The sequence below is a fragment of the Sciurus carolinensis genome, chromosome 17 (assembly GCF_902686445.1).
Source record: "Sciurus carolinensis chromosome 17, mSciCar1.2, whole genome shotgun sequence".
Taxonomy (NCBI): domain Eukaryota; kingdom Metazoa; phylum Chordata; class Mammalia; order Rodentia; family Sciuridae; genus Sciurus; species Sciurus carolinensis.
In genome coordinates this window covers 8,725,728-8,746,261 of record NC_062229.1, presented here as the reverse complement: position 1 = coordinate 8,746,261, position 20,534 = coordinate 8,725,728, and the positions used below count along the sequence as shown (strand labels likewise).

Here is a 20,534-nt window from a genome sequence, read left to right as displayed (position 1 = left end):
CACGAAGTACAAAGCTCATGATCAATGGGGATGGAGTTTAGTTTTGCAAGATGAAAAATGTCCTGAGGACAGATGTTGGTCAAGACTGTAGAACAACTGAATGCAGCCAATGCTCCTGAACTGCATGTAGAGATGGGCAAGATGTCAAAGTTGGCTATGCACATGGTACCACACTTTAAAACATAATTTAAATTTAAATTGTTGAAGGAACACTTTCTGAGTTCCTACATTTATATTCCTCTCCTAGATGGAGTCTTGACAGACCACCCACCCCTCTTCTCTCTTCATGAAAAGCAAGGCCCTTCTTAGGGAAGAGCCTACCCTCACCCACTGTCATCTGTCTCCCTCAACCAGGAAATTCTGCAGATCAGCAAATACTTACCACCTTTCAGCAGGACACAGACACCCCCTTGTCCTCTTCTTGATAGGATCACCTCCAAGCCCAGCTCAGTAACATTAGGGGAATGCTGAGCCCCTAGTCAGGGCCAAGGCTTCAGGACTCACCAGCTCTGTAACTCTACTTTGGCATCCTTGAGGCTGACCTTGCATGGTACAGAGGGCAGAGAGGACTGGGTGGTTCTCTGAGTGGTTCTTAGAAGTAAATGGACAGGATCCATCCATAACAAGCCTTCAGGGGTCAGAAACTCAAGAGAGACTCACAGAGCTCTCAACACACAGCCTGCAGCTGTCCTCTCCAGGGAACAAAACAGAGGGAGGATGCTGAGTTGACTCTTCTCCAGAAAGACAATGACTACTCTTCCACTGTGGCCCTCAGACTTAGTGCACATGTCATTTACTGAAAGGACCTGATAGCATGCACACTTCTGGTCCTTCCCTAGAGTTACGGAGTTACTGGTCTTGGTGTGTGGTCCTAGGATTTCTGTTCCACCAAGTTTCCAGATGCTGCCTCTGCTGCTGGTCCAGGAACTCCACTTTAAGGACCTCCACAATGGCTAGATGGTGGAACCAACCTAGATGCCCTTCAATTGATGAATGGATAAAAAAAACTGTGATATATATACACAATGCAATGTTACTCAGTCAGAAAGAAGAATAAAATGATGGCATTGCAGGCACAGATGAAGTTGGAGAATATTATGCTACGTGAAATAAGCCAACCCCAAAAAAACCAATGGTCGAATGATCTCTTTGATAAGTGAATGATGATACATAACGGGGGGTGGGATGGAGGCAAGAATGGAGGAAGAATGGATTGTGTAGAGGAATGAGGGGTGGAAGGGGTGGGGGAAGGGTAAAAATAACAGATTGAGACAAACTTCACCCTATGTACATGTATGATTACACAATGTGTGACTCTACTTCATGTACAACCAGAGAAATAAGCTTTACCCCATTTGTTTAGAATGAATCAAAATAAATAAATTAAAAAATAACCCAGTGTAGTGCATTGAAATTGTCAAAGACCCAACATGACTGTTGTTATGATGTCATTGTCCAGAAGTTCCTGTGTCAGTGAATTTGCAGAAAAACCAATCATCAGGTCAGAGACAAGGACATTTGTTCTAGGACCTTTAGGAATTGTAAGATCATGAACCCTAGGGACCAAGTTTCTGTATTGTGTTGTGACAGAAGGGGAGAAGGACAGAGTTTAAAATGTGAAAACCCCAACCCCACAAGTTGTTCTTTACAAAGTTGGATGGGTGGAAGCAGAAAGTCAGCTGAGGGGTTCGAAAGTCTGTTGACTGTTTTTGGTGATCAGTCAAGGACACAGAAAGAGTCAGTGATGTTAAAGGTATTCTAGTTGCTGTGCTTTGGCCCAGTGTCAAAAAATTCAGTGAAGGAGATGCATGGCCCCCCACCCTGGAAGCCTTCTCAGCTCTTTTTAAAGGGCTCTGAGACAAGGTGCAAGTCCTGTGCAATCTCAGTCCACACCCATGCAATTCCACAAGTAGAGTTCCCCGGTGTGTAACCAGGATGGCTTACACATTCAATGTGATGGGATAAGATGGCACAGAAGGTATATGGGGATTTTAGACATGGTGGATACAATATGTCATATCTATACAAGCTCTGTGACATTGGGAACATACTCGACCTCTCTATGCCTCTGCTTCTTCATCGTATTATGAAAACTAAAAGTAGATCAACTAAAATTTTTTAAATCTTTAATTTCTTGTAATGGGGATTGAAACCTGGAGAACTTTTACACTGAGTTCCATCACCTGTCATTTTTATTTTTATTTTTAAGGTGGGTTCTTCCTGAGTTGTGGAGGCTGGCTTCAAACTTGCAATCCAACAGCATCATGTCTTCTGATCTGCACAAATGTGCACCATGACATGCAGGATTTTTAAAAATTAAAAAAAAATGTTTTTATGCAGGAGCAAATGACAAATCTTAGTGGAGAGATGAGGAAAAAATAAGGTTCCTAGTGCTGAACTGAGCACCAAGACTGGTCTTATGCTGAGGTTCAGTGTCTGCAGACTCTAGAATGAAGGGTGAGAGTCAAGGTGTCCCGTGTTTGGCCTAGGACAACACAGAGATGTATCTCAGAAACAAAGGAGAATGGGAAGCAAATCATGTCCAAGTATGGAGTGCATCCAGGCATCCCATCACCTGGAGCTTCCAGGAAAAGCTTATGTACTGGCACTGTGTTCCCATGGAAGGAGATTTTAGTGCTAAGACATGTCCAGAGGTAACAAAGTTAGTTGTGTAAAGATAAACCCCCAGTGCACCGGGATGTTATGAAATTATGAATTGGCACTCTGTTATGATCCTTTGAATGAATTACAAGCAGAAACTGAGAAATTATAGCACTATGTGATTTTAAAATACATATCACTCCATCACTATACAACTGTGAAATCAACAAAATTAGACAAAATCAACAATATTCGAACATGGTTCACAAATTGGACATATTGGACATACATAGAACATTGCTTTCAGTAGTTATTAAAATTAATGGCATAACTTATTGAACACTTCATGTTTGACTACAGGGGCTATATACCTCTAATTTTTAATTGTTCAGACTTACAATTATTCTGAAGATGTTCTCTGATAACGGCACAACTAAGCCAGTAAAGTGCAATAGAGATTTTTCCTATATTCAGATTTTAAAAAATGCATATGTACAGATTACAGGGATTACAAGAGAAATATTAATGTATTGTTTCAAATTCATGCATTTGCATAGGTTTCAGCAGAAATGTGGACAAAAATGAAAAGAAATTAAAAGAAAGAGATGAAGTGAGAAAAGATTTCATAAATAATGTGTTGTGCTGGAGGTGTGCACAAGCACACACACACACATTCAACGAAGGCATGCACTTGAAATTTTGGGAAGGAAAGGAAGTTTATGAGTTTACTAATGGGGGTTGTCAGTCTGGTAATTACTGTTTGATTTGTCTGTTCTGAATACTGACCAATTTCTATCTATAAAGAACAGTGAATTATCCCAGTCATTCTAGTATAAGAGATGTATTCCCCCAGATCCTCATAACGTGTGTGATGTAACTCTGAAAATTCTATATGTGTGGAAATGAAAATTAGAGTTGAGTTCATTGGTGAATGACAGAGTAAAATATAGGAACGTTGGGTTCAGTGCAAAGATATTTGGATTAATATACCACCCTACAGAACTTGCTCTGAGAATTGAACCAAGAGTGAGTCAGGATTTCTGGCACACTTGGTACTCACTGCTCTTGTTAGCAGCTGGGTGGGTTCTTCCTCTGCCCAACAGAAGAATCAGAAGGAGGCACAACTGCAGTGGGAAATGGACTCTTTGTTGGATCATCCTGCTGCAGCAGAAGGAAACAGTCCTCACCAAGGGTGTGGAGCTGCCCCAACACCAAGGGCGCTGGCTTCACAGCTGGGGTAGCTGGTGGTGCTGGAGTTAGGAATGCAGTGGCCTCAGTTGCCTGTCAGCAGGGCTGTCCTCCACAGGGAGCACTTCCACTAGAGGGAGGGCAGAGTCTGCCATCCTGGTGCCAAAGTTCAGCTCCCCCATGCCCCTGCCACACCCTGCAGGAACTCCATTCCCTGGGGTGACGATGACCTGTAGCAGCTGTAAGAGAACCCCCAGGCATGGAGGGAAGGAGGGCAGCTACCAGGCCAGTCCCCCCTGGGGGGTTGGAGCTTGCAGCTTCAGTGACTCCTCGACTGTCCATCCCTCATGTGGTTTGTCCTTGTGGAGTCCCTGGGAAGGCGTCTGTACTTAGTGATGGCCCTGGCATGGGAGGTGAGTGGGACTGAGTATGAGGGAGTGACAGGGCAGGGAAGGGCATCCACCATGAACCCCGAACAGCTCACCAGACAGAACTATCATGCGCTTCGTGGAGGACATTTGCCCTCTGTGGTTGGGGAGAGAATCTGAGATTCTCATCACCAACTAAGATTAAAGTATTTCAATCTCAAGGGATGCTACTATTTCTGGGAGACCTGACTTACTTTGACTCAGTCTAGGAGCTCACAGGCAAGGCAGTTGACATATTCATGAAAAACATGTCCCCAAGGTGAGTTTTCTCAAGCCCCCTTCATGTCTTTGTTCCTCAGGCTGTAGATGAAGTGGTTCAGAATAAGGGTGATCGGTGCATACGTCACTGAGGCCACTATTGCCTTCCTTGGAGAATCAGTAACTGCAGAACTAAGATAAACCCCAATGCAAGTCCCATAGAACAAGAAAACCACTAACAAGTGAGACCCACAGGTAGAAAAAGCTTTGTACTTTCCACCAGTTGATGGGATTCTCATGATGGAGGAGACAGTTTGAGTATAAGAGAAAATTATGCCAGACACAGGACCAATATCCAAAAGAATGGTTGATAAATAAACCACGATATTATTGATGAAGGTATGAGAACAGGCCATCTTGAGGATCTGGGTAAGGTCACAGAAGAAGTGAGGGATCTCCAGGTGTTTGCAGAAAAACAGACGCAGCAGCATCAGAGTGTGCAGCAGGGCATCCACAGTGCTGATGAGCAGACAGATCAGAACCAGCAGGACACAGAGGTGGGGGTTCATTATGACCATGTAATGCAGGGGGTGGCAGATGGCCACATAGCAATCATAGGCCATCAAGGTCAGCAGTAAATTGTCCATGCAAACAAAAACCACAAAAAAACATAACTGAGCCAGGCAGCCAGCATAAGTTATGGCTTTGCTTTTTGTCTGGATTTTGAGCAGCATCTTAGGGACTAAACTGGAGGTGCTACAGATGTCAGTCAAGGACAGGTTGCAGAGGAAGAAGTACATGGGAGTGTGAAGGTGGGGTTCAGAGGTGATGGCCAGGGTGATGAGCATGTTCCCAAGCACTATGACCAGGTACATGGACAGGAACAGGCCAAAGAGGATGAGCTGCAGTTGGGGATCCTCTGAGAATCCCAGCATGAGGAATTTTGCCTCATGTGTTTGGTTTTCTGACTCCATGTGGTAGAGAGATGAGCTGGAAGGCAGAGACAGGGATCAGAGGGGAGCCCATAGGGATCACATGGAAGGAAGAACTCTTCGGTAAAATTGTGAGTTCTATTTAAACCATGATTCTCCTTGGGATCTCTTACTCCTTTCTTCATTCTCCTATTAATTCAAGAGTGAATTTATGTATTATGATTAATAAAATGAAAAGAATGCTTGCCTGGACCCTGGTAGTGTGGGGAAGAGGAAAGCTGAGTAACCATTGGTGACACTCGGGCTACTTGAAAGGATCAGAGACCATAGGATACATTGCAAAGTGAGGCAAGAAGGACATTAGGCTGCACAAGTCAAAGACATGAAATGGAGTCAAATTCATTTAAGGGACTAAGCATTGCGAACATTAATCTAGAACAGACCACAGCACTAGGGACATGGCAAGAGTCTGGAAATATTAGAAATAATTATTGTTGCTGTCACTTCGTTAACAATAATACAACTCTTGTAAGAAGAGGAAGTTGTCTTGGTGCAGCACAGGAGAGAAAAGTTTCAGTTCACTTTAGAACCTTCCCTTTCCCCTTCTATACTGATAAGGAGGCTTCTTTGATATTCATTCAATAAGAACTCTGAAAACATAAATGGTGCTTATGTGTTTGTAAAACTAAAAAATGCTATGAGAAAGTCGTCATACAATTTCTGTTAACAAGTTAAAGGTTTTCTCATAAAATTGAAAATAAAATTAATAAATGTGGGCTCAGTGGCATGTGTCTCATGAAGTCAAGACAGAAAAATTTCTAGAGTCCAGAAATTCAGGATCAGCTGGGCACCAGAGCAAGAGCCCATCAAAAAATAAATCACGATTAAAAGAGTGTTGCCATCAAATTCTGTAATTACTCGTCTGGGTCTGAATATGCACAATCAATTGGAGGTGGGTGGTAGAGAGATGTGTGTACCCCAACATTGACAGGAGTGAAGGAGTGAAGCAGGAAGGACTTCACCATGAGGGAGCGCACTAGAACTGGGGAGAGAGGCAGAGGAGGGAAAACGGGTTTGGTTTACTGCAGCTTTGAGGAACACAGAGGAGAGCTCTTTGTGTCTCATCTCTCCATCCTTCAGGACTCAGGGGCACAGGAAGCTGTTGTAAGACAGAGCTGACAGTGGGATAAAAGGCAGCAGAGGTGTAGACTGAGGCAGGCTGTGTTCATCAGAATCCAGCACAGACTGGATTTCCTGGCACCTGTCAGGGACAGCCCCAGCTGCTCAGCCTCCAATCTCACCATGAAGAAGTTCAGGAGCTAATGCAATGTGGAGGCCTTAATTTCCAGGTGCTCTGTATCTGCAGCATTATTCACAGACCCAGCAGGTGGGAGAAGCCAAGTGCCCAGGTACAGAGGTGTGGCATGTGTGAATAGGGGGATAGCACACTGTCCTCACCAGAAGGACATCTCCTATATGCGGCACAGAATGTCTCTGGAGGACGCCATTCTCAGTGCAGTAAGCAGCCACAGAAAGGCACAGGCTGGCCTGCACTTCCATGGGGCACCAGGTATTGACATTTGCAGAGAGGGGATGAGGAATGGGCTGTCATGGCTGTGGAGCAGGGAATGAGGAGTGAGCGTAGGTGGTCTAGATTCCGAGTTTGCGTGATAAAAATGTTCCTGAGGATGGATGTTGGTGATGTTTGCAAAACACCAAGAACATGGTTCAGGCCTTCTAAGTATAAAGTTAGAAATGGTTGAAATCATAAAGTTTATTATGTCTATTTTTAGCAAAATTTAAAAATTAATAAAATGCGCTGAAGGAATAAACCAAATAAAAGTGAAGGAACACTTTCAGGCTAGCTTTATCGATGCCCCTCTCCTGGACGGAGCTTTGAGGAACCACCCACCCCTCATGTCTCCCTCTGCATGCATGGGAAGGCCCTTCTCAGGGAACAGCCCCACGCTTACCCCTGTGCCCTCTCTCTACCTCAATCAAGAAACTGCTAATCAGGGAACATTTGGGACCACTTAGGGAGATGCAGATCTTTCCTCTGCCTGTTCTTGGTTAGAATCTCTTCTGTGTCCAGCTCAGAATGAGGGGCCAATGGGAGTGCAGACAGGGCAGGGCTCAGACACTCACCTCCTTGGTCCCCTCTCCACTCCAGGACCTGGAAGAGTGACCTTTGATGTTACACAGAAGCATAGAAGGACTGGCTGATCCTCTTAATGTCTGTGGAATGTTTTCAAAAATAAAGGGACAGGAACCATGTTAATGAGTCCCCCAGGGTCAGAGATTAAAAAACAAATACCCACACATTGAGCATCACAAAGACCTCAACACTCAGCATCCCAGAATCACACACAGGGAACAAAAACAGAGATCAAGATGATGAGGTTGATTTTCTCTAGGAAGAAAAAGATTATTATACCACTGTGGCTCCAAAACCAGTGTGCCTCTTAGTCCCAAAAGGGTTTGTTAAACACAAATATTTAGGGTCTATTGGAGAATTTGGCAATGACTAGATCTTCAGAGGAATCCCAGAATTTTCCTTCTCTCAAATTTCCCGGTGATATTGATTCTTTTGGCACAGGAATTCCACTTTGAGATTCATTAGTGGAGAACGTGGACGTATGCAAGTCCTTCCAACATGGCAATGAACATAAAATTGCTGCTAAGATGTTCTTGATGCCTGCAAGCCTAATCTACAATCACGTTCAAATTAAAGGAATTCATTCTACATCTTTTAGGGACTTGCAATAGCTGGACACAGAATCCGTCCTGGAAGAGGACTGAGGAGTTCCTGGAGAGGTGACCTGAACTCAGGATGAGTGGGGTCCTTAACATAGATGATGTAATAGCATTTTAGCCCCTGTCAGTCAGAGACACAGAGATTCATTTAGGAAAGCAGATGCACATGCCAGGTAATACTGAAAACTTGGTCCTGTTAGGTAGGAGTTCAGGGACACAAAGATGGTAGAGATGGGGTATTAACAAGAAGTGGCTGAAGGACAAAAGGGTTCAGTCCTGTCCCTGTTTGCAGTAAATCCCATATGACAACTCCAACCACTGATGATGCCCATGACAACTCTAGCCACTGAGGACATCACCATGACAACTCCTGTCCCTGAATATATCACCTTGACAACTCCTGTCCCTGAATATATCACCATGACAACTGCTGCCTCTGAATATATCACCATGACAACTCCTGCCATTAAGTACAACACTATGGCAACTCTATCTACTGAAGAGTTATCACCATGACAACTCCTGACATAGGTTCATTTTTAAATGACCAATAAAATAAAGCGGATGGTATTCTAATTAGGTTTTCTAAAGTAACCAATACGGGGAAAATTGGAAAATGTTCAAATCAGGTAGCATAATATAACCAGTTGGAGAAAATGGGTTAAGGTCTTCAATCAGGTCCACATAGCCAGAAGAATGTTCCACAGTTCAGGATATGGGACTGTAATTTCCAGACTTTGGAGCCTTAAACCTCTCCCTCTGGGCCCACTGTTTTCTACCTGACAGTGTTATCTTCATCCTCAATAAACCTGTACTCTGTTACTTCTGGGTGACTTGATCAATTCTTTGTTCGTGACACCAAGGTCCTGGTCTTCAATTGCAATTCCCAACAGAGAGAGTTGTTGTCCCTGATGCTGATTCAATAATCAAGACAAGATTTTGAGGAAAAAAGAAATTCGATGACTTTGCTAGCAAAGGAAAAGAGCAAGAGCCGAATATCACATAGGCTGCCATTGCACCTGCTGGGAACAGGGGCTTGAGAAGGGAAGGCAGGGCTTCTTCCAGATATTCTATATAGTGCATAAGTTCATTAACAATGCACAGATTAACCGTGAATTGCTGGGATGCAGCCCTAGCAGCAGTCGGGGGGGTCCAAGGTGGATGAGAGGCATCAGCAGGGTGGAGAAACAGCACACAGGGACACTAAGTGTTCTGAGGCTGAGTCTGAAACTTTATTGTTCACAGAGTCTTTTTGTGTGTTTTTTCTTTGGTATTGATTGCATCATTTCATGGTTAATACAAGGAAATGTTAGGTAAAAAATCTTCAAGAGTATAATTAATGATCTTATTTAAAAAACATGTTTTGACGGTGCGATATTTAAAAAGAAAAACAGTTGCCAGGAAGGTAGAGGGCACCATGCTCCATTTAGTTTTAATTTCCCTGAAAGAATAGGTCATTAAGTTTCCACAAAATTTACCCCTTCTAAGAACTCTAATGTTAGTTATTAACAGTGGAATGTTTTTTGTTATCACTAACAGAGAATAGAGGAATCAGCTTATAGTTAATATTTATTCTATTATTTATTCTATTTCATGTACTCAATGATGGACTAAAACTCTAACTGGACACAGGAAGAATACAAATTGTTATTGTGATTAACCTATTTATTTATTAAGTGCAAAAAATATCCCTAATCTTAATCATAAGAACTAAGAAAGCAGTGAAGAACAAACACCACATCAAAGCTCAGAGGAATACCTCACATACTTATATATAATGTTCACAGAATTTGTACACTAAAATAAATCACAGACTCCATACAAATTTGAGCAAATCATAATTGCTTATATATAATTTTATCTAAGTTTTAATATTAAAATTTATTATATATTATTTTGTGTCCCAATGCCATGAAATCTCCGCAATATTATCTATAATCTGAATCTAAGGATATATTAATTATTAATATTAAATGTAACTGCACATGGAGACATGCCATGCCTATGACCCTCAAGAGGGAGGATGATCTTTCAACAGAACTGTGTCAAGTGTTGAATCCTCTACTCCAATGGAGTGGTAGGAAATAGATGCTGCAGTGAATGAATGTTTGATATCTCTAAGGATTACAAATTTTTGGAAAGTTTGAGAGAGACTGGACTAAGAAAGATTGTTGCTTGGGAGTGACTGGTGAGCAAAGCCACGTGGAACTTTAAAATGATATGCCCTGCCTTTCTTTTTGTTTCCTTTCTGCCAATTTCTTAAATGTCTTCTCAACTTCCTAAAGACTAGGAGCAACTGGTTTATGTTTTGAAGAAAGGGGGCAGGTAATGACAAAAATCCCAACAGGATGAGTTGTTTGGAACACACTATGACTGGTGGAGGCCAGTGGACTTTTTGTAGATCACAAGTACTATGGGATACTGCTGTTCATCAGCTGTGTGTACAGGAAGAGGAAGCAAAGTTCCAGGATAGTGCAGCTCCTGTGGTCTGGCCCGGTTCGAACCATAGTGTTGCCTGGCACAGTGGCACATGCTTTAATCCCAGAGACTCTGAACTCTGAGAAAGGAGGGTTGACAGTTTGAGTCAATCTGGGTAATGTAGGAGAACCTGTGTCAAAATAACTAGAGCAAAACAAAACAAAACAAAGAACTATGTAGAGCACTAGCTTAACATGTGCAAGGCCCTGGGTTCAATCCCACAAAGTTCTCATCTCACAAAACGAACTCCACTGAGGATATGCATGGAACCTATATCTTCAATGGCTCCCAAGTTCTCTTGGAGGGGATCTAAACCAAAGTACAGCCATTGTGGGATCTGAGTTCAAAACAGTTGATGCACAAGCAAGACAATGTCTACTATGATTTTCCTAATACAGGGTTCTACACCAATAAGTACTGGTTTTTGTGTATCTAACATACATTAAAATATGTCACACACACATTAAGAGAGATATAGTCCCTAAATAACCAGTAATGTGTGACACTTTCTGACCATTTCATAAGTGTGCAAACTGAACTCAGAGAGTGCAGTTAGTAGGGATGTGATGTGGAGTAACACACAGGAAAACGGTATTTCTTACAAAACTATTTTCTTGAAAGCCCATGAGAAGCCACTGGCTAGGAACACAGGATTAAGATAATTTGGGGATTTCTGGTATAGTGTTCTAATTATCTCTTCATTGCAGTAACCAAAATGACTGTAAAGCACCACACAGAGCATAAAAAGTTTATTTTGGGCTGCAGTATTCAGATGTGCAGTCCATGGATGTCAATGTCCATTGTTGTGGACTTGAGGTCAGCCTGAAAAACATGGCAGAAGGACTGGGCAGAGAAAATTTCTTGGCTGATGGCAGCCAGGATGGAGAGTGAGAGAGGGACCAGACACAATATGTATCCTTCAAGGACATGGCCCCACTGGTGAACTTCACCTAGTCATACACCACCTGCCAACAATTACTACCCAGTAATACATTAGAACTACTAATGAATTAATCCACCAAGAAGGCTACCATCTCATGCTCTAATCAATCACCTCTGACATTCCCGCATTGCCACATGAACTGTTACAGGGACAATTCATATCCAAACAGTAATCTAAACCCAATATTGAACTCTCTTTGACTCAATCTATAAGGACACAACAGGACCCTTGAAACATCTCAGAATAGAAATTATTCCCAAGGTGAGTTTTCTCAAGGCCCCCTTCATGTCCTTGTTCCTCAGACTGTAGATGAAGGGGTTCAGCATGGGGGTGACCACAGTGTACATCACTGATGCCACAGCACTCATTCTGGGAGAATCAGTAACAGCAGAATTCAGGTAAACCCAAATAGAAGCCCCATAGAACAAGGAAACTACACACAGATGAGTCCCACAGGTAGAAAAAGCTTTGTACTTTCCACCAGTTGATGGGATTCTCAGGATGGAGGAGACAATTTGAGCATATGAGAAAAGTATCCCAGAGAAGGGGCCAAAACCCAAGAAAATGGTTGCAAATAATATAATAGTATTATTGACAAGGGTATCAGAACAGGCAATCTTGAGGATCTGAGTAAGGTCACAGAAGAAGTGAGGGATCTCCAGGTGTTTGCAGAAAGACAGACGCAGCAACATCAGAGTGTGCAGCAGGGCATCCAAAGTGCTGATGAGCAGACAGATCAGAACCAGCTGGACACAGAGGCGGGGGTTCATTATGACCATGTAATGCAGGGGGTGGCAGATGGCCACATAGCGATCATAGGCCATCACGGTCAGCAGTAAATTATCCATACATAGAAAAACCATGAAAAAGTATGCCTGAGCCAGGCAGCCTGCATAAGTGATGGTTTTGCTTTCTGTCTGAATGTTGAGCAACATCTTAGGGACTACAGTGGAGGTGCTACAGATGTCAGCCAAGGACAGGATGGAAAGAAAGAAGTACATGGGGGTGTGGAGGTGGGAGTCAGAGCTGACAGCCAGAATGATGAGCAGCTTCCCAAGCACTGTTACCTGGTACATGGTCAGCAACAGGCCAAAGAGGACAGACTGCAGCTGGGGATCCTCAGAGAGTCCCAGGAGGAGGAATTCTGCTACCTGGGTTAGGTTTTCTAGCTCCATGTTGTTTAAGACTCTGCTGGAGAATAGGGACATAGTGAAAAGGGAACACACATAGATATCAGTGTCAGAATGAGGACTTTGGTCCAGGGCTTAATTTCTAGTAATATTTTTAGAAATCTTTTCTGTTTTTCCTACTAACTTCTTCTTTACCTACTAATTCTTAAGTGAATTTGTATATTCCTATACATAAAATATGTACATTTTTCTAATATCAAAGTTCAAAAATACTTTTTTTGTAATACTTTAAAAAAATAGGAATGTATTATGTATGCACACTACACACACATGCACCATCAATATAATTTAAATATTTTACTTTGCATTTTCCCATGTTTTTTTGTTATTTCTTCAATTGTATTGATTTTGTTTTATGCATTTTTATCTTTTTTAAGGAATAAGAAGGAGATAGTTTAAAGGGGACAGAATATATTAGGTGGTAAAAACATTCTAAAATTGACCATCATGATGTCTGCACATGTCTATGAATATTCTAAAAATATTAAATTATACAACATTAATGGATTAAAAAAATTCAAAAATAAACTTATGTGCTATTCATTTGAGAACCTATGATGTTTGAATGCTATGTTTAAATTCAGTTTAAACTATAGTAGTTCCTTAATAAAGCATCAAACTTGTTAAGATGGCAACATTTTACCATAGAAGTTCAAGAGTCTTTGTTACATAATTTCTCTGAATATGCCCATCTTTTTTAATTTCAGGTATTGCTAAAAATTATAATTTCACAGGATCTAGTACCTTATTGTAATAAATGAAATTATTCATACATCTATTAAAATATTACATATTTAAAACCACACCAACCAACTCCTTTGGGACACATGTGATTTCAATTAATCATCCCTTGGAATTGCTAGTTTTCTTTTTGAATGGTGATTCTTCATTTCCATATTTCCCTGCAGGAAGGGCACTATTATAAAGTTGATTATAGTTTGCCTACTATAGAAACATCACACACCAAATGGAAATTCCCACCTTCCCACATTTCTTTTAGTGGTGCTGGGGAAGGACCCTGAGTTGCTGCATCACAAACCTACACCTCCCTCCCTGTCTTTCTGTTTTGCATTTTAATACAGGGTGTCCTTAAGTAGCCCAGGCTGACCTCCTGTTTGAAATCCTCCTTCCTAATCCTCCCCTGAAGGGGAATGATAGGTGTGTTCCACTGGGCCAAGCTACCATCTGATCTTTAAAGCAAGAATAACTTGCTGTACCTTCAAGTGCTCACTGTGCCTTCCCAGAACTCAGCGTCTGGTCCTTCTAATACTTTCATGAGTGGAGATGTACCCCTAGACATCCTCACCTTGTAAATCCACACCCTATTGAAGCCAGAATTAAGGATAGGTAGTTAGTGTAGAAATAGGAAATTGGGTCAATTGGAGGAAATGAAGCCATGAAGCCATATGCCTCTGGAAGTTGGAGACTGCCCCTGGAAGAATGGAATGTCAAAGATCTCCAGAGACCATTGATTACCAAATTTACCTGCCTTTATCAAGGACTGCAAGCAAGGAGCTGTTAATTAATGCCCCCTGGGCCCTTGCCTGCCTGAATCACCTTGGCCCTCCCCCTGCCCATGGCTTCTCACTTAATGCAAAACCAGGCCTAGTCATGTAGGCAGGAAGGAGAGATAAGAGGGGAAAAGAACTGGAGAACAAAAGGGACTTTAACCTATAAAAGATGTAGGGTGTGCTCATTTCTTGGGGCTTTAGAACATCAGCCATGGCCCCCTTCTTCCTCCTGGGAGAAGTCTGTATTATTACCTTTAAATAAAACCTGCTTAATATACTTGCCTTGGCGTGCTTCTCTAGTGTTCAATCTTCAACATTAGAAGGAGCAGAACTCATCACCGGTAAATGGTGGTATCACTATCACAGCAGTCAGGAAACCTGCAAGGTGGAAAAATTCTCAGAGTCAGTGTGTGAATATTTTACTGAAGCAGGTGTTCCATGCCAAAATGAAACTCTGCTAGCTCTATGCATCTGTAGGAAATGAGAGAAAGTGAAGTAAGTCAGAGAGAAAAGTGAATCCTGCTTGTTCTCACTCATATGTGGAGGCTAGAAAACTGGCAGAGAAGGGATCACTGGAGTTCAGAAAACATGGGATACAAGAGAAGCAAGAGGTTAGTTAGAACATACCATAACACAGGGAGATGGGATGAATCAGTTTTTGATTTTGTATAGCACCCTCAGGTGAATATGACTTGAAAATTGGTGACAAATTTTGTTATTATTCTGACACTGGGATTGAACCCAGAAGTACTCAGCCATTGAGTATAATCTCAGGCATTTTTATTTTTATTTTGAAGGAGAGACTTGCTAATTTTCCAAGGCTGGCATTGAACTTGGGAGCCTCCTTCTTCACCTTGTGAGAAGTTGGGATCACAGGCATTTGTTAATGCACCCAGATTATTACATATTTCATAAAGAACTGGAAGATGTGAGTTCAAATTTGCTAACCATGGAAATAAGGAATGTTTAAGGAGATGGAAATCCCAATAACCTTGATCTGATTATTGTGCATTATGCAAAAATAATTCCTATTTATCTATCATATTGATCTTTCACAGTGTCTGTGAATCATATATCCAATTTTTATGTGTTACTTAAAATTTTGAAACCTGTACAGCTGAAATTATCCATCTAGAACGTGAGCTTTGGAAGGACACATACTCATAATGGAAATGAAGGGAACTTTATAATGCTTTATGCTCTCTGGATGCATGAAGGGAAGTAGCTCTTTTGAATATGTAAAAGTACAGTAAGGGATTCTTGACCACTTTCTATTTTAACATATTGAAAGTTTCCTTAGAAATTCAGCAAAGGAATTCTCAAAGGATTCAGCAATTCTACTTCTGTGTCAGCGTATTCACCTAAAATAATCAGAGTCAGGATGTGGAGGCAGGCTTGGGCTCTGGAGACAGCAAAGGAGAGGAGCAAACAGTTTCTCCTCTGCATTGTCACCGGCTGGGGAGGGACAGGGCATTGCTGGATCAGCCAATGCTAACTTATAGGCCAGGTTTGGAATCTTGAACCTCATGATGTTTGTGAAGCATGGGAAGAAGGATATTAATCTATGAAAATGCACAGAAAAAAATCTCAGCAACGTTTGCAGTGTGCTTCCAATGAATAAGGCTCTGTGGGTGCTAAACAATAAAGAAATACATGAATACATAATTTTAGAAGTTCAGTGCCAGAAACAAAGTGAGAGTACTCTTGAAATAGTAGCTACAGTTACTGCTCCTGTTAGTTTTCATAGGATCAGTAAGGTTGATGACACAGCAGCAGAAGTCGGGGCACCACAGGGACAGGTCTGGAGCTCTGGGGGTGGAAATGTGCAGCCAGGTTGGGAGCGTCCCTGGGACTCCATTTCCTGACCCACAGGCTGTGCGCTGCCTCATTGTTCACTGAGCTATCTGGATACATAAAGGGAAGTTGCTCATTCGAAAATGTAAAAGTACAGTAAGGGATTCTTGATTGTTTCTATGTTAACATATTGAAAGTTTCCTAAGAAATTCAGCAAAGGAATTCCCAAAGGTTTCAGCAATTCTACTTCTGTGTCAGGGTATTCACCTAAAATAATCAGAGGCAGGATGTGGAGGAATGTGTGTACACACTGGTTCCTAGCACCATTGTTCACAAGAGCCAGAGGGTGGGAGAAGCCCCAATGCCCATGCACAGAGACATGAGTACACAGAAAGGTTCTATGCAGACAGTGAATTAATGCTCAGTCTTTAAAAGGAAGGAAACCCTCACATGAGCTCCAGCGTGAATCTCAAGGTTGTTGTGCTCAGGGAAATCAGCCAGGCACAGAAGGGCCATAGGTTCTACTTCTATCAGGAACACAGCATCCCAAAATTCTTCAGGACAGAATGAGAACCCTGGGAGCCAGGGACTGGGGAGCAGAAAGTACAGAGCTCGTGATCAATGGGGATGGAGTTTAGTTTTGCAAGATGAAAAATGTCCTGAGGACGGAAGTTGGTCAAGACTGTAGAACAACTAAATGCAGCCAATGCCCCTGAATTGCACTTAGAGATGGGCAAGATGTCAAAGGTGGCTATGCACATGGTACCACACTTATAAACATATTTTAAATTTAAAATGTTGAAGGAATGCTTTCTTTCTGAGTTCCTACATTTATATTCCTTTCCTTGTTGGAGCCTTGACAAACCACCCACCCCTCATCTCTCTTTATGAAAAGCAAGGCCCTTCTTGGGGAAGAGCCACCCTCACCCACTGTCATCTCTCTCCCTCAATCAGGGAATTTTGCAGATCAGCAAATACTTACAACCTTTCAGCAGGACACAGACACCTCCTCCTCCTCTTACTGATAGGATCATCTCCAAGTCCGGCTCAGTAACATTAGGAGAATGCTGAGCCCCTAGTCAGGGCCAAGGCTTAAGCACTCACCAGCTCTGTCCCTCTACTTCAGCATCCTTAGAGGCTGACTTTGCATGGTACAGAGGGCAGAGAGGACTGGGTGGTTCTCTGAGTGGTTCTTACAAATAAATGGATAGGATCCCTCCATAATAAGCCTTCAGGGGTCAGAGACTCAAGAGAGACTCACAGAGCTCTCAACACAGCCTGCAGCTGTCCTCTCCAGGGAACAAAACAGAGGGAGGACGCTGAGTTGGCTCTTCTCCAGAAAGACAATGACTGCTCTTCCACTGTGGCCCTCAGACTTAGTGCACATGTCATTTACTGAAAGGACCTGATAGCATGCACACTTCTGGTCCTTCCCTAGAGTTACGGAGTTACTGGTCTTGGTGTGTGGTCCTAGGATTTCTGTTCCACCAAGTTTCCAGGTGCTGCCTCTGCTGCTGGTCCAGGAACTCCACTTTAAGAACCCCCACAATAGCTAGATGGTGGAACCAACCTAGATGCCCTTCAATTGATGAATGGATAAAAAAACTGTGATATATATACACAATGCAATGCTACTCAGTCATAAAGAAGAATAAAATGATGGCATTTGCAGGCACATGGATGAAGTTGGAGAATATCATGCTAAGTGAGATAAGCCAATCCCAAAAAAACAAAGTCAAATGATGTCTTTGATAAGTGAATGACGATACATAATGGGGAGAGGGAAGGAGGCAAGAATGGAGGAAGAATGGATAGTATAGAGGAATGAGGGGTGGGAGGGGTGTGGGAAGGGTAAAAATAACAGATTGAGGCAAACATCACCCTATGTACAGGTATGATTACACAAATTGTGTGACTCTACTTCATGTACAACCAGAGAAATAAGCTTTACTCCATTTGTTTACAATGAATCAAAATAAATAAATTAAAAAAAAAACCCAGTGTAGTGTATTGAAATTGTCAAAGACCCATCAAGACTGTTGCTATGATATCATTGTCCAGAAGTTCCTGTGTCAGAAAATTTGCAGAAAAACTAACAAACAGGTCATAGACAAGGACATTTGTTCTAGGAATTTTAGGAATTGTAAGACCATGAGCCCAGGGGCCAAGGTTCTGTATTGTGTTGTGGCAGAAGGGGAGAAGGACAGAGTTTAAAAATGTGAAAATCCTAACCCCACAAGTTGTTCTTTACAAAGTTGGATGGGTGGAAGCAGAAAGTCAGCTGAGGGGTTCGAAAGTCTGTTGGCTGTTGTTGATGATCATCCGTGGATGTCGAAAGAGTCGGGAGGGTAAAGGTACACTAGCTGCTGTACTTTGGCCCAGTGTCAAAAAAATTCAGTGAAGGAGATCCATGGCCCCCCACCCTGGAAGCCTTCCCAGCTCCTTTTAAAGGACTCTGAGACAAGGTGCATGCCCTGTGCAATCTGAGTCCACACATACGCAATTCCACAAGTAGAGTTCCCTGGTGTGTGACCACAATGGCTTACACATTCAATGGGATGGGATAAGATGGCACAGAAGGTATATGGGGATTTTAGACACATGGTGGATCCAACAAGTCATATCCACATGAGCTCTTTGTCATTGGGAACGTACTCGACCTCTCTATGCCTCTGCTTCTTCATCGTATTATGAAAACTAAAAGTAGATCAACTAAAATTTTTAAATCTTTAATTTCTTGTAATGGGGATTGAACCCTGGAGACCTTTAACACTGAGTTCCATCACCTCTCATTTTTATTTTTAATTTTAAGGCGGGTTCTCCCTGAGTTGTGGAGGCTGGCTTCAAACTTGCAATCCACCTGCATCATGTCTTCTGAACTGCACAAATCTGCACCATGACATCCAGGATTTTTAAAAATTAAAAAAATGTTTTTATGCAGGAGCAAATGACAAATCTTAGTGGAGAGATAAGGAAAGGATAGGGTTCCTGAGAGGTGAACTGAGCACCAGAACTGGTCTTATGCTGAGTTTAAGTGTCTGCAGACTGTAGAATGAAGGGTGAGAGTCAAGGTGTCCCCTGTTTGGCCTGGGACAACACAGGGATGTATCGCAGAAACACAGGAAAATGGGAAGCAAATCATGTACAAGTAGTGTGTGCAGGCTTCCCATCACCTGGAGCTTCTAGGAAAAGCTTGTGTACGTTCACTATGTCCCCATGCATCGAGATTTCAGTGCTAAGACATGTCCAGAGGTAACATACTTAGTTGTGTAAAGATTAAACATCCAGTGCATTGGGATGTTTTGAAATTATGAAGTGGCACTCTGTTATGATCCTTTGAATCAATTACAAGCAGAAACTGAGAAGTTATACCACTATGTGATTTTAATATATATATCACTCCATGACTATACAACTGTGAAATCAACAAAATTGGAAACAATCAACATTATTCGAACATGGTTAACAAATTGGACATACTGAACATACATAGCACATTGCTTTCAGTAGTTATTAAAATTAAGAACATTACTTATTCAACACTTCATATGTTTGACTACAGGTGCTATATACCTCAAAGTTTTAATTGCACTGACTCACAAATATACTGAGCATGTTCTCTGATAATGGCACTACTAAGCCAGTAAACTGCAATAGAGATTTTCCCTATATTCAGATTTTAAGAAATGCATATGTACAGATTACAGGGATTACAAGAGAAATATGTAATGTATTGAAATGTCTTGTTTCAAATTCATGCATTTGCATAGGTTTCAGCAGAAATGTGGACAAAATGAAGAGAAATTAAAGAAAGGGAAGAGATGAAGTGAGAAAGACTTCATAAATAATGTGTTGGACTGGAGGTGTGCACACACACACACACACACACACATTCAACAACGGCATGCACTTGAAATTTTGGGAAGGAAAGGAAGTTTATGAGTTTACTAATGGGGGTTGTCGGTCTGGGAATTACTGTTTGTTTCTCTGCTCTGAATACAGACCAATTTCTGTCTATATACAACAGTGAATTATCCCAGACATTCTAGTATGAGAGATGTATTCCCCCAGATCCTCATTAAGTGTGTGGTGTAATTCTGAAAATTCTATAGCTGTGGAAATGGAAAGTAGAGTTGAGTTCATTGGTGAATGACAGAGAAAAATATAGGAACGTTGGGTTCAATGGAAAGATACTTGGATTAATATCCCACCCTAAAATACTTGCTCTGAGAATTGATCCACCAGTGAGTCAGGATTTCTGGCACGTTTGGTACTCACTGCTCTTGTTAGCAGCTGGGTGGCTTCTTACTCTGCCCATCAGAAGAATCAGAGGGAGGCACAAGTGCACTGGGAAATGGACTCTTTGTTGGAGCATCCTGCTGCAGCAGAAGGAAAGAACCCTCAACAAGATTGTGGAGCTGCCCCAAAAGAAGGGCGCTGGCTTCACCGATGGGGAGCTGGTGGTGCTGGAGTTAGGAACGCAGTGGCCTCACCTGCCTGTCAGCAGGGCTGTCCTC

The 20,534-nt window shown here is 42.0% G+C and overlaps 1 protein-coding gene and 1 pseudogene across 1 annotated transcript; both read right to left on the bottom strand.

The window, feature by feature from the left end:
• Positions 1–4,417: 4,417 nt before the first annotated feature.
• LOC124967960 (olfactory receptor 7A10-like) lies at positions 4,418–5,389 on the bottom strand (annotated as a pseudogene).
• Positions 5,390–11,728: 6,339 nt separating this feature from the next.
• LOC124967959 (olfactory receptor-like protein OLF4) lies at positions 11,729–12,697 on the bottom strand. The gene has a single exon (XM_047530383.1). It carries the CDS (start codon positions 12,695–12,697, stop codon positions 11,729–11,731), a length of 969 nt encoding a protein of 322 aa, XP_047386339.1.
• Positions 12,698–20,534: the final 7,837 nt, after the last annotated feature.

What these genes read in the sequence shown, in the direction of transcription:
- LOC124967959 (XM_047530383.1), bottom strand. Translation starts at nt 12,697, where the DNA reads ATGGAGCTAGAAAACCTAACCCAGGTAGCAGAATTCCTCCTCCTGGGA.